At 43.5% G+C, this 14093-nt stretch overlaps 1 protein-coding gene and 1 pseudogene across 9 annotated transcripts in view; both read right to left on the reverse strand.

The window, feature by feature from the left end:
* SIGLECL1 (SIGLEC family like 1) overlaps nt 1–14093 on the reverse strand; it is a 14791-nt gene continuing 698 nt past the window's right edge. For 4 of the 9 annotated variants that reach the window (XM_072769588.1, XM_072769614.1, XM_072769607.1 and 1 more), the window contains exons 2-6: nt 13967–14044; nt 5231–5326; nt 3563–3844; nt 3336–3441; nt 1–2180 (exon numbers count right to left, since the gene is read on the reverse strand). In XM_072769588.1, coding sequence (XP_072625689.1) covers nt 1916–2180; nt 3336–3441; nt 3563–3844; nt 5231–5255 — 678 coding nt within the window. In that variant the 5' untranslated portion in view covers nt 5256–5326; nt 13967–14044 and the 3' untranslated portion in view covers nt 1–1915. Of the gene's footprint in view, nt 2181–3335; nt 3442–3562; nt 3845–5230; nt 5361–13966; nt 14045–14093 lie in introns of all 9 variants that reach the window. The other 5 variants (XM_072769604.1, XM_072769628.1, XM_072769623.1 and 2 more) reach the window with 2 other exon arrangements.
* On the reverse strand, nt 7922–11227 carry LOC140601108 (proteasome subunit alpha type-1 pseudogene; annotated as a pseudogene).

The following is a 14093-nucleotide window of genomic DNA, read 5'->3' on the forward strand; positions in this document are numbered from 1 at the left end:
TCCCTTTCTCTATATTCATCTGTTTTGTTTCTTAAATTCCACATATGAGTGAAATCATATGGTATTTATCTTTCTCTGAGTGACTTGTTTTGCTTAGCATAATACCCTCTAGTTCCATCCAGGTCATTGCAAATTGGAACAGTTTGCTTCAAACCTGCAACAGTTTATAATTCACTCAATTATTCGATAAACTTTTTAAATATTATTCTAATACGGTTTTTATTTTTTAAGTTTCAATTCAATTTGCCAACATATAACACCCAATGCTTATCACATCATATCACATGCCCTCCTTATCAACAAACATTTTTGAGAGTCTTATATTCTAGGTACCATTCTAGGTGTTGGTGGTATAAGCAGAAAACAAGACAGACAAGATACCGGTTCTTGTGGAATTTATATTCTAAGGGAATCAGGATTAAGATTGTAGAAGATAAAACTTCAATGCTTTATCTTGGCATTCAGGGACTGTCTTTGTGTCTTTTCTCCACCTGCACCTCTGGACACCACTTTTAATTCACTCCCCACCCACGTATGCCTCAGGGCAGTGGTGAAAGGTCTTATCCAAAGGTATACAGCCACTAAGCACTGAAGTTGGTACTCAATCTATATATGATGGTTCTAAAGTCTGGTGCTGTTATATGTATATTCCAGGTTCTGAGCATACTGTAGGGGTTCAAAAGCTACTTCTTGGTGGATTATAGTCTCACATTTATTTTGCCTTCCTTTGACACCATTCCAGGCCAGGGCATATTTCTTCTAGTTAACCCGAATGACAGATCATAGAATTTTCTTTGAAAGGTTCTAAGACCAGGTCCCAGAGTAACCCTATTCAATGGAGCATCAGTGTGAGGGACAGATGGGGCTTGAGGGAGCTTGTGAGCTGAGGAGACTCCAGGGACTAATAGACTCCAGGATTTCTGGGGTTGCTGAGGATTCTGTGGACTTTAGTAATTCCACAGACAGGGGACTCCAGGTAGGCATGTAGTTTTCACAGGCTTTATCAGTTCCAGTTTATCTTGCTTTTTCTGGAAGGTTAGGGTAAGGGATGCTACAGAGCAGGGGCAAAGAAAGAAGATATTGGAATAGGTCTAGAGGTGAGGTATTCAAATCTTAAAAGGAAAGAATCTTGTCTCTCTCTTTAAGTACAGAATTAAGGCAATGTGGAGCAGACATTGGTTTCACCTTTTCTCAGAATCTCATGATTGGAGTCTGTGACCCTGTCTTCTCCTGCTGGTTCTCTGTGTGCATTCCCGGCACCAGGAGCCCAGACCTCCGGGCAACCATAACTCCATCTCAGCCCAGTTACTTTAAGGCTGCCTTCCCACCGGCCTGATTGCTCTCTGAGGACAGGGCTTGAGTCTCATCCATTTCCAACACCCCAGCATTGCCCAGCATGGAAGGTAGGAGATACTGCAGGACACTTTGGTAGAATTTAACAGATGTATGGTTTATCCACGAAGGAATACCATATCCTAGCACAGTGTGTAAGGAGGGCAGCAGGGCATTTCTAGTCCTAGAGAATTATAAATTGTAAATAATACTGAGGCCTGTCTCTTCCAAGCCCTGCTGAGGATGTGGGGTCCAAAGTAAATGAAGGAGTACCTTGGCTTTGGCATAGTTTTCAAGCACTTCAGCCTAACTTGGGCCTGTGGCATCTACAGACTGTGTTGACCAGTCTGCCAGGCACTCAGAGACCAAAGCCTTTAGTTTCCACTCTGATGCCACAACCACTCTTAGGGGCTCTTTCAACCTTCTCAGTGTGGATTCAGTGTGAAGGGGTGTGTGTGTGTGTGTGTGTGTGTACATTGCTGATTTGAATTAGTCTTTGTCTTAATTTTCATCTTCCCTTCTTTGGGCCTTAGCTTCATCATCCATAAGTGGTCTGCCAGCACATTCTGGCATTCTAGATGCCCTATAGGATTGAGGATGATAATTCCTTTAAACACTGTCTGTGTTTCTCTTTGTGAGTCTTATTGCCACTATTCTGATAGAGAAGATTCCAGACACAATGGATACCCACCAATATCCAGTTCTCTGAAAATGGGGTGATTGTGGGTTTTTCTTGTTCCTTAGGCTTCAGAGACATCTTGGATTCTTGGCTTGCTCTGACTTTAGGGTTCTTTTCTACTTTGACGGCTGTAATTTTCTTTGCCAGCTTCATTCTGATAGGTTTCATTCTAAGGAAATGACCCCTTGATTAGTTCTGGCTCTCTACCTCCATGCCACCGCTCCCCCACCCCCCCTCAAGGGCTCTAATCTTGACCAGAAGTTCTGGTTTAGAGCCTCAATGACCCCATTGGCTTGGTGTGTTATCAAGGGCAAGCCACACAGCCTCTCTGTGAATTGATTTTGTCCTCTGTGGGGAGACCTTGCTTATTAGGCTCTGGGGCTCAGATGAGGTCAGCTATGAAAGGGCTTTACAAACTGTAAAGGATTGTTATTGGTCTTTAAGTACAGCTTATTATGCTCTAAAAATAGCTCCTCAGTTTGTCCTGCCACCTTATGTTTCTTCCTTCTCACCTCTGATAGCCAGTCAGTCCCCAGTCCCATCTCTCTTACTCTCTTACTGCCATCTACTCTTACATCTCTCTTACCTCATCACTTGCCTGGCTCAAACCTGGCTCTTTGCTGTGCAGTCTGTGGCACCAACTTCCTGCCTTGTTTCAGGCCTTTGGGCTCTTGCTCTTTGATCTGTGTACAGACACCTTGTATGAGGAGCTTTCCTTTCCAGTTTAGCACTGTTTCATGGATCCTAATTGAGGATCAAGTCCAAGATACTTGCACTGGCCAGAGGCCCCCCTGCTAAACTCTCTGGCCTGACCTCTGGCAACTCTGCCCTTCTCATTCTGGGCTTCTAGCCAATACATTTAGTCAACTTTCAAGAGTCTTTATAAACTAACACCAAGAAGCTTTTCCAACTTCAGTTTTAGCCATTTCCTCTCATTCTCAATGCACCTGACATTGCACAAAGACACTGGCAATTCCTCAAATGTGTCTCTGGGGTATGCATATACTACTTTCCACCTAACAAATGAGTACTCAGCACCCCCGGGAATGCTTCAGACAGCACTCCGGGGACTCTGCTGGCTTCTCCAGAACTGTCACTTCCTCCTTTGCTTTCTCCTTTATGAAATTCACTGAAAACCCCTGTCCCTTGGAACTGTTTGTGGCTCAACATAGTCCTGATGGCCCTGGACTGTAGCAACCATGTTTGATGCCTTCTTAGCTTGCCAGACCCTGAGCTCCTTGGGGGGCAGAGGTCCTGTCTTTCCCTTTCCATGCCAGCACTGCAGCCAGGGCCTGCCAGGTAGAATTTTAGCCTTGGTACTCACATGAGTGGGATGAGGCAAAGGAACAGCACTGCAGTTGTAATGGCTCCATAGACAACGCCCTGGATCAGCCCTTTCATGAACATCGTGGGAAGGAAAGAGCTCTTTCCTGGATAAAGGGAGCATGTGAGAAAGGCTTCTCTCCTGAGGCCTTGGAATTGGAACCAAAGCTCTGCTCCCTCCCCCTCCCACTCTTCCTCACCCAGTCACTGGGCCCCCTCTACCCTTACTTGGCATCAGTAGGATGCTCAAAGCATGGGTTCCATTTTGGTTCTTCCCTTTACAGAGAAGGCTTGTGCTCATTTTTGGCTGCTCTGTCAAACTGATGGTGCTGTTGGCCCAGGGGGCAATTAAGATGGAAGTCACCTGGAGTCTGCCATCTGTGTTGTTCACACCTACAGGGACACTGTCCATCAACCACTGCACAGAGGGTGTGGGGATCCCATGGAAAGAACAGCTGCACTGCAGAGTCTTCTCCAAGGAACAAGAGGAATAGAGCAGCCTGGCAGGTGCTGTGGGGAGGTAGGGACAGCATTTAGCAAGGAATCCTGACTTCCTTTCTCCATTTCCTCCAGGACCCAGCCTTCTCCTCATTCATGATTCCCAAGGAACTTCAGAAAGACTTTCTGGAAGCCCAGAGGAGCAAGGCTTCACAGACCAGTTCTCCTTTATTCTCTCTCTTCAGCTGGACCTGACTAATGGCAAGGGAACTTTCTGAGGATCTACATTGCTTCTGACCCCTTACCTGACCCCCACTGCCACCCCCAGGTTAGACTTCCCAGTCTCAGCTCCTACTTCCCTCTTCCTTCCATCCCTCAGGCTCTACTCCTTAGATCCACCTATGATCAACTCTGTCTCTTACAGTCTGGATGCCGTTGGGCAAGTCACTTCTCCTCTCTCTGCTCTTTCCCAGTTTGAAAAATAGGGGTATTCTCTGAACCTGTGTCATACTATCATGGATGTAAGAATGGATGCCCTAAGGTTGGCAGTGTTCCTAGCTGAATATATGGAGAATGGGTAACAGAACACCCTTCTAGACTTCTTTCTTCCCAGTCCAAGGTGACCTTTGATTGAGCACTCATCCTAAGCAGAGATTGCTATGGTATATTCTGGGTAAGAATATTCGAGACTGCCTCACTCTACATAGAATAGGTAGGCTATAGGGATCCCTGGGTGGCGCAGCGGTTTGGCGCCTGCCTTTGGCCCAGGGCGCGATCCTGGAGACCTGGGATCGAATCCCACATCGGGCATCCCGGTGCATGGAGCCTGCTTCTCCCTCTGCCTGTGTCTCTGCCTCTCTCTCTCTCTCTCTATCATAAATAAATGAAAATTGAAAAAAAAAATTAAAAAAAATAAAAAAGAATAGGTAGGCTATGTTGTCCACTGGTGACTTGCCAGTTAATAAGGAAGGAATGGTTCTTACTGTTTCCACACACTTTTTCACTGGAGTTGTTTGAGGTTACAGGAAGAAAGGGGTGATTTTTTCTTAACCAGTAACCCTTGATTTGGTCTTCTCATCTAGGTCACTTGAGGGAATGAGGAATTTGCAGGGACTATCCCGCACTGCTTGTCCTCTGGATTATTTATTTTTACCATCTGGGAAAGCATGCCTGTGGATGACAGACATGGGCTAACCCTGGGCCTTCCAGCTCCTAGTGCTCTCATGCTTTCAACGACCATGGCTGAACGCCCACCCTCACCCCCAACTCAGCTCCCTGGCCCAATCTGCTGTTCACCCCAGACTCTCCCAGTCCCACCAGGACTCGGCACACAGTCTAAACCATGTTGGTTATTTGGTACCCTACACCCTTATGTCCTCTTTTTTCACACCCCCGTAGCCCATCCACCCCAGTCCCAGAGCCTCAGACAGCTCCAGCACTGCCTCTCATCCCACTCACCCAGCTGCAGCAGTGGTACTGCCATCTGTAGCAGCCGGCAGTCCTCAGGAAGAGGAGGTGCTAGGACCTTTGCCGCAGCTGGCTCTCACATCAGAGCTGTGTGGTTCAGAAGGGATGAGATGATGAATAACTGGAAGAGGATGTGTGGTTGGGAGAGCAGAAAGTATTCTTAGCAAGCCAGGGGCTTCTGTCTCTGGTCATCCTGGAGGCCTGTTCACTCTCAGAAGCAGGAATTATGTGGGATGGGATATTCAAGAGCATCTAGGGACAGGCAGCACACCTACCACCTCTGAGAGGCCTCAATGCCACGTGTCCTTCTCTCTCCTCTGGTCTTTCCCTCCCAGTCCCAGCCCACTTGGGAGAAACTCAGTTACTAGGGTCTTTGGGTTCTGTCTCAAAGCTAATAGGGATTCATGGAAGGGCTGTGTACCTCAGAGGGTCAGGGCCAGTCTGGGTGTTTGGAATAGCCCATTGGGGCCACGGGAGAAATGGTGTAGACCAGAGCAACTCAGGTCAATTGGCCAGGGAGGAACCTGGAGAGGTGGTCAGGAAAGAATGACATGCTTGCGTTACTGAGTGGGCCGTGAGGATGGAGAGGATGGGGTAGCCTTCAGAGATCCTTTGGGAAAACCAAAATGGACAGGAATTCCTACTACTCATAGGAAAAGTTCCAAACTTCCTTGCTGTGAAAATGAGGTTCTCTGAAATTTTCCCTGACCCTTGCTTTTCTGTCTCCCTGTGCCTTTCTCAACATTTTCCATGCCAAAGGGAAAACGCTACCTTCTTTAGTGCTCCCCCTAAACATTCTTCTCCCATCATTCAGGGATTTCTCCCTTTCACAGCTATTCCTCTTGCAACTCCGCTTCATTCACATTCACATCCTACTTCAATTTCAGAGCTGAGTTCAGTGTCACCTCCTGCATGCAACCTTTCCTGATCTTCCTACCCAGTCTCAAGTGGGGAAATCTTTCCCCTTCCAGAATTACCACATTATTTCATTTGTTGTCTTTTGAGGAAAGAATCAGTTTTTTCCTTCTACTAAAGTTATTTGTTTTTGTGCAGCCAGACAACTACCTACCCTGCTCTTCGTTATAACAAATCCAGCTTTGTTTAGGGGTGTGATGCTGCAAGCTAAAGCACCACTTTGTCTAGATTCCTTTGCAGTTAAGGTGGGACACATGATATTGTTTTAGTGGAAGTGAGCTGAAGATTCCTGGGGAAGTCTCCTTTTCCTAATATTGTCATTTCCTTCTTCCTTGTCACTTCCTTCTCCTTCCTCCCTAAAATATGGATGTGCTACTAGAGGTAGAACAGCCACTTGGCAGCCATGAAGTATCTACAACGATGAGTGCCGCTCATGAAGGAACATTCTATTTTTTTAAAAGATTTTATTTATTCATGAGACACACAGACAGAGGGACAGAGACAGAGACAGAAGGAGAAGCAGGCTCCCTGTGGGGAGCCTGATACAGGACTCGATCCCAGGACCTGGGATCATGACCTGCGCTGAAGGCAGACACTCAACCAGGCGGCACAGCCTACCTCTGAATATGTCCTTACATGAGGAAGACAAACTCTCATTTGGTTAGGTCACTCTAGTTGGGAAACTAAAGAAATAACTTAAAAAAAAAAAAAAAGAAAGAACTTAGTAGAGAATCTACCTCAGATTGAACTCTTTAAGGGAAGGCTATACAACAAATAGACCCTTGTGATCTCAGAACAGCTTAGAAAGTGACCTTTGATAGTCACTGATAAATGTTCAAATGTCAGTCTCACTTTTCATGAAATTATCTCGCCCCCCCCCCTCTTTTTTTGGCAAAGCATTAAGAGCAGGAGCCCTGGATTGGAGCACTGATTATGTAAGCTATGTCACTGATTCCCCAGAGGACCACAGACAGATCCTTTTCCTCTCTGGGCTACAAGTCTCTCATGTCTGCATTAATTTCTGGAAAAGGCAGGATGAGGGGATGTGTCCTTTGTCTAGATTCCTTCCTGTGTCCATCTATAATTCCTTGTGGCAGACACTGCTGGCTTCGGACCCAACAGGTATCTCAGCACCACTGTCCCTGTTGCACTGTCCCCAATACAGAGACTGAATAAATAGTAATGTTCCCAGGTTCCCTTACATATATGTCCTCGTATTCAGGTAACATGGTTCTGGTCAAAGAGAAAAAAACCTTTCCAACCAAATTGGTATTTTACTGTTCAGAAAGGTCACTTAAACTTAGAAGGGAAAAAAGAAAGCAAAACCCTAAAATTGAACACAAACAAGAGCTAGTAAACAAACACAATAATAGAACAATTCTGGAAGAATATCTATTTCAAATAACTTTTGAACGCAGTGCTTTGGCTGTACTGTCTAAAGGGGGGACAAAGAAAGCTATCAGTATTGGTATTGTAATTTTGAAACTATGTTTTAAAGATTTTCACAGTAAGGAAAAAGAGAAACAATATAAAATACAATAATTTTTTTTAAGATTTTATTTATTTATTCATGAGAGACACACACACACACACACAGAGAGAGAGAGAGAGAGAGAGAGACAGGCAGAGGGAGAAGCAGGCTCCATGTAGGGAGCCTGACGTGGGACTTGATCCCTGGTCTCCAGGATTACACCCTGGGCTGAAGGCAGGTGCTAAATCGCTGAGCCACCCGGGCTGCCCAAAATACAATAATTTAAGAGAAGAAAGTAAAGTTTGATTTTAATTGGCAATATCAGTACAAACCCGTGGTTAAAAAACAAACAAATTCTATTTCCATGTTTTGTTCACAGAAAGAGCCTAGAAGCAATGAGACATCCATAGCAATAAACATGCCTAGCACCTAAATCTCGGTTTCTAAATAACATCCATCAATGTGCTGGAGCCTGTGTGAACCAGCTTAAGGAAGCTAATTATTAAATTTTTAAGAATGTTGCAAACTGGGTGTCAAAAGCACAGTCATTACTATAAATTAAGTTATATAAATTCATAAACAAACTATGTTAAAGACAAAGGTAATAATTACTTGAAACTGATTAGTTCCTAATTTGTCTAGTACATTTTACTGTTATCTGTGTTCTTGAGGTTATTTACATCTATTTATAATCTGTATGATGGAAATACTACATAATGGTGTGCTACTGGATCTCTTCTTAATCCTGTATCATGAATTGGTAGCTTGAAACTGTCTATGGTGGGGGGGGACTGTTTGGCAATGCTACAATTCAGGGCTTTCTTTTCCCTTTGGAGATCCAGTTAGTAAATATTTACTAGCATACCATTGCTAATATTTCCCACTCAAAGGAACTCATTCATCTTGGAACAGCCTTCCATAAACCAAGCAGCTCTTTGTTGGTCATTTGAGAGGTACTTATTGCTACCATCCAAGTAGCAATAGGATCTGGCATCGCCTCAGGTGGTAAAAGAGGGAAAAAAAGACCACCTGCTTGTGAATACAATGAATACCTCCTCATAATCCCTTGGTAGCCTGTTCCTCTATAAACCATTTCCATTTTATTACTAAACTCTTCTGGGCATAGCCTTCATTATTAGCAAGTTTATCCAACATTACCAAAGATATCATGAGAATTTCAGGTTTTAGGATTATTTTACTTCCTTCAGTTCTTATGGGCAGTTTCAGTCAAAGGCCAACAAGCTAGCTGGTTGTCTTTCAAATGGAAATTTTCTGATTAAAAAGAAAAATCCCAGAGATCGCCACTGGGTGGTGCTCACTGGCTTTTGTTATAAACTGCAGTTTCCATAAGGACTTTAAAGACCTCATTCTAGCAGCTTTATGGTTAGGGGCTAGCCATAGTCCCAAATGTAGAATATGCGTCAACCAAAATTGAAATAAGCCAATCAAACAGTAGGTATCTGACATTTTTTCTTTTTTTCACCAGATAGCCTATATTTTTCAAATTAACAACCTGTTTGGGCTTGGGCAATTTTATTGGCTCCCATTTAGCATGTCCAATCAATATTGGTTGAAGGGAGGATTTACATGCCTCCTGTTTCATAGTGCTAGGTAAGGGAAATGTCCTCTAGTAAGACACGGCACCTACTTACATTCAGATAAAGGAACGAGAGACACATGGCTTTACATAAAATCTGTTCAAGTATTCCATTTCTATCTTAAACCCTCACTTTAACCCCCTTAATACTTGTATTCCTGTATCTTCCCAATGTAACTTTAATTCTCACTAGGACTCACAATGCATGGGGTGCCCAGCTTAAGGAGTCCCAGAAACATCTCTTCTCCAGACCATTTTACCATTAATGTGTCTATGGCTTTGAGTCTCCAGCTGAGCATGGAGCCAAAGAACCCAGGCCTTTTTTTTTTTTTTTTAACCAATCTTTATCTTTTTTTTTTTTTCAGGTGAAACAATTTTATTTCACAGTTGTCTTTAAAACCACAAAGACACTATGTTCTTCATATAAAAACATTAGTACAGATAACTATACTTTCTAGAAAATGATTATATAGACCCTCTCAAAGAAAAATGCACACCATTATATGGTTCAGACAAGTTACTTGGGAAAAACACATCTGGACCGATTCCTAAAACATACCAGAAGACCACGCTGCATCTTTTGGTTCAAAGTATAGATTACTGTCATCAGTAAGGGCTCCTGCATTCTTACATATTTGATAATACACATATAGACTGGTTTGTGACTTAATGCTCCATTGGTTCATCAGCCTTTTCTGCAGGTTCATCAGCAGGTTGAGCAGGCTGTGCCTTTCTCTGTGGTCTTTCTTCAAGACCTTCCAGGAACATCATCATCATCATAAATCGTAAACTCCAAGTCTTTACCAACAATTCCAATGGAAACATTCTTTGTAGTTAGGTCCTGTTCTGCAGGAAGTGTCTCTCGTAAGGCACGCAGACCATATTTAACCAGTTCATTCAAACTGCACTCCATAAACCCAGACATATGTCTCTCCAAGTAAGTGCGAGCTGATTGAGAACGGGCTTCAATGGACATGGCTCTACAGTCAAAATAGTTGGCAGATGGACAGGTTTGGAAAATGTGAGGGCCCATATCATCATAACCAGCAATAAGCAGTCCAACACCATATGGTCTCCGGCCATACCGTTGTGTTGGTATCTGGGTCTTGCTTCCAATTAGAGATACAAGAGGAGACACAGGAAGAGGTCTGTCAAATACAAATCTGGAATCCAAACACTCCTGGCGCATAAAATTACATAACAGTCTAGCATCAGCAGTAAGTCCCGCAATTGAGATACCAATATGGTTATCAACATGAAGAATTTTCTTCTGATGCGCTGCAAGCTCTGACTGTGCTCTCTTCAATGCAACCAACACCGCATGGGTTTTTGATTTCAGACCAACTGTGGCTGAACCTTGTTTGACAGCTTCCATTGCATATTCAATTTGATGAATCCTGCCCTGAGGGCTCCAAACAGTGACGTCATTGTCATACTGGTTGCGAAACACGGTTCCGGCGCGGATCCCGCTGCGGCCTCCGGCCCCAATCTTTATCTTGATTAATTATGAGATCATCACCTCAGGCAGTTTGAAGTTAGAGTCCCATTGTCACATTTGCCTTCTGGCTTTTGAAATTCCTCCAATTTAGAGTAACTAGAATAGACTTGATTAGGATCCTTCAAAGTTGAGGGACCATCTGGGGCTCCCCCTGGTCCACCCAAACTCCAAGAGCACTGTTCTAAGACCTCTGTTTTTAATCCCATCAATGTCCATTCTATTTCTTAATAATGGTTTAAAGATTTTCTTCTCTTTGGGATGAATCCCCCCCCCCTTTTTTTTTAAACATTTTATTTATTTATTCACGAGAGAGAGAGACAGAGAGAGAGGAAAAAGCAGGCTCCATGCAGGGAGCCTGATGTGGAACTCGATCCCAGGACTCCAGGATCACAGCCCGGGCTGAAGGGAGGTGCTAAACTGCTGAGCCACCCGGGGAATCCTGAGCTACCTGGGAATCCCCCGGATGAGTCACTTTGACACTTTCCTTTTTCTTTCTTTCTTTCTTTCTTTCTTTCTTTCTTTCTTTCTTTCTTTCTTTCTTCTTTCTTTCTTCTTTCTTTCTTTCTTTCTTTCTTTCTTTCTTTCTTTCTTTCTTTCTTTCTTTCTTTCTTTCTGATTTTATTTATTTATCTGAGAGAAAGATTGCATGGGGGTGGGGAGCAGAGCCACACAGGACTTGATCCCATGACCCTGAGATCATGACCTGAGCCAAAGTCAAGGGTCAGATGTTTAACAGACAGCCACCCCAGCCCTTTGTCTTTCATTCTCTTGTGAATTACTCTAATTTTCTTTGCTACCTGTTGTTTCAACATGGCTTTTCCTTTTAGTAGCAGCTCTGAGGTTAGCAGCCATAGTTCAGACTGGACAGAAATCAAACTTGGCCCAGTGTCAGGATCCACTCCAGCGCTTTTCTTTACTTTCATTTTAGCTTTTATAGATAAAACTAGCCAAAAGGATTGTACATTTAATTTGTTTCTTGAGATTTTGAATTTCTTTATGCATCCACCGAGTCAACTCTTCCAGAGTTGGATCCATAATTTTTTTAAAAATTGGTAACATTAACCTCTTATATCTAATTGCAGAACAGTTGCATTTTCATGTCCACAAGTGACTTTGGGGACATGAAAAAAATATTCATCATCCCCTGACTTCACATCCTTACTCCTTCCCAAAACGTATGTTTCACTGAACTAGGTTCTCACAAATCTAATTTCTGTTTCCAACTGCAAAGTCAGTGAACAGTCCCAAACCACAATATCTGCAGCAATTGGCACAGAACAGTCAGGATTGGGCAATGAATACCAGGTTCCCTATTTTTTGCCCCTGCTTCCAGCTCAGAACCGATCAAAGAAAGTTAAATCTGCTCACAATTCAATCACATAAGATACCCCAATTTGTAATTAGCTAACCTTCAGCTTACCTATGATCACAATCTCTAAGCAGACCCTGTCTGAAACTTCTTTTTCCCACTATGCTACCTGCCTTTGAGTTGTTGGCCGAATGCAAGTGATGGTGGCTGACTCTGGCTACAGCAAGCTCTGAATAAGTAACTTGTTTGTTCTCATTTGAGCAGTCTTCGTTTATTTCCAGAAACTCCAAGGAATTAAGTCTTAGGATTTCCTTCTTGTGGAGGAAGAAACTGAAGCTTGGAGAAGTAAGTGACTTCCTTAATGCACTGAGCAAGTGTACTTAGAGACAGATGTAAAACTTAAGTTCCTTGGGGCACCTGTGGCTCAGTGGTTGAGAGTCTGCCTTCAGTTCAGTTCGTGACCCCTGGGATCAAGTTCCTCACCAGCCTCCCCATTGGGAGCCTGCTTCTCCTTCTGCCTGTGTCTCTGCCTCTGTGTCTTGCATAAAGAAATAAATAAGATCTTAAAAAAATAATAAAACTCAAGTTCCTCTTTCTCCACACTAACTTTCAAGAGAACAGAAAATATATAAACTACTTATATTGTTTGGCCAACCAGCAGCAGAGTAAGGGTAGAAAGTAAAGTTAAAAGTTTAAATATCTTTGCTCTCTTCTCAGAAAAAGGAGAAAAAAATCAATCACCTCAGACTTAGGAAACACGTCTCTAAATCAAATGAAGTCATACTTAGGAAGAAATCAAGAATCAAAACCTCGGGAGTCCCTTTTGACTCTCTTTTCTCTCATAGTCCACAGCCATGTCAGAAAATGTTGGCACGGCTTTTAAAATAAATTCAAAATCTCACTACTTCTAATCAATCACCTCCACTGAGGCCACTCTGGCCCAAACTACCATCCTCTCTCACCCAGATTGCTACAGTAACCTGCTCACTGGACTTGCTGCTCTACCTTAGTCTCTGTCCATTCTATTCCCCACAGTGGCAGCTGGAGGGACTCTATCAACACCTCAGTAAGATCCCACCCTTTCTCCACTCAAAACTCTCCAGTGGCTCTCATCTCACTCAGAGTAAAAGTCAAAGTTCTGTACTGGTAGCCTTCTTGAACTTTGCTTCTCTGACCTCATGTCCTGCCACTCTGTGGAGGCTCTCTACTTCCAAACTCAGTCTGCTTCCTCTAATAAGTCTCAGGAAGCACATTCCCTAATGACTGGCACTCTCATTCATTCCTTCTAACAACCAACATTTTGAGTACCTCTTTATGTCAGGCACTGTTTTAGGGATAAGGCAGTGAACAAGAATGAGACAATCCATGTCCTCATTCTAGTATGGAAGGCAGACAATAAACAAGTTGGCAATTAAGATAATTTGATAACTATTAAGTACTATGAAGAAAAATAATGCAGGATAATAAGATAGAGGGTTATGGGGTGGTGGCCATGGGGAAACAGTTGAGGTAGGGTGGTCACAGAAGGCCTCTTTGAGGAGGTGACAGTTGAGCAGAAACCTAGAGGAAGGAAAGCCACATCTGCTGCCTTTTTGCACTGCCAATCCCCCCCACCCCTGCACCCCCCTTGCCCTTCTCTGATATAAAACCATATTTGGATGTTGGGATGAGCCCTGTCTGGGTCTTGGCCCAGGCTCTGCTAGTAAATCACTGAATAGCCTTGGCCAAATATTTTCTCCTCTCCACTTTTCCTTTTGATTTCCTCATCTGTAACATGAGTGGGTTTTATGACTTGGGATATAGTGATCCATCTAGCTCTAAAACTCTGATTTCTTCTCTGTCAGGCTTTAGAGATACACAGGAGGACTCCAACCGCCCTCTCTACTCTTCTCCCTCTACCATTTCCCTTTGCCCATCATTTCTCTTCTCCATTTTACCTTTGGCTCCTGTTCCAAGGGCTCCAGGAAATCCTTTGTCCTCAGCACACTTGGGATGGTGTATTTCTTTGGCAGAATCTAAGTGGTAAAAAGGGTTTTCCCAACTTGCTGTGGGAAGGACCCTCTT

Source organism: Canis lupus, chromosome 1 (assembly GCF_048164855.1).
Source record: "Canis lupus baileyi chromosome 1, mCanLup2.hap1, whole genome shotgun sequence".
NCBI lineage: Eukaryota > Metazoa > Chordata > Mammalia > Carnivora > Canidae > Canis > Canis lupus.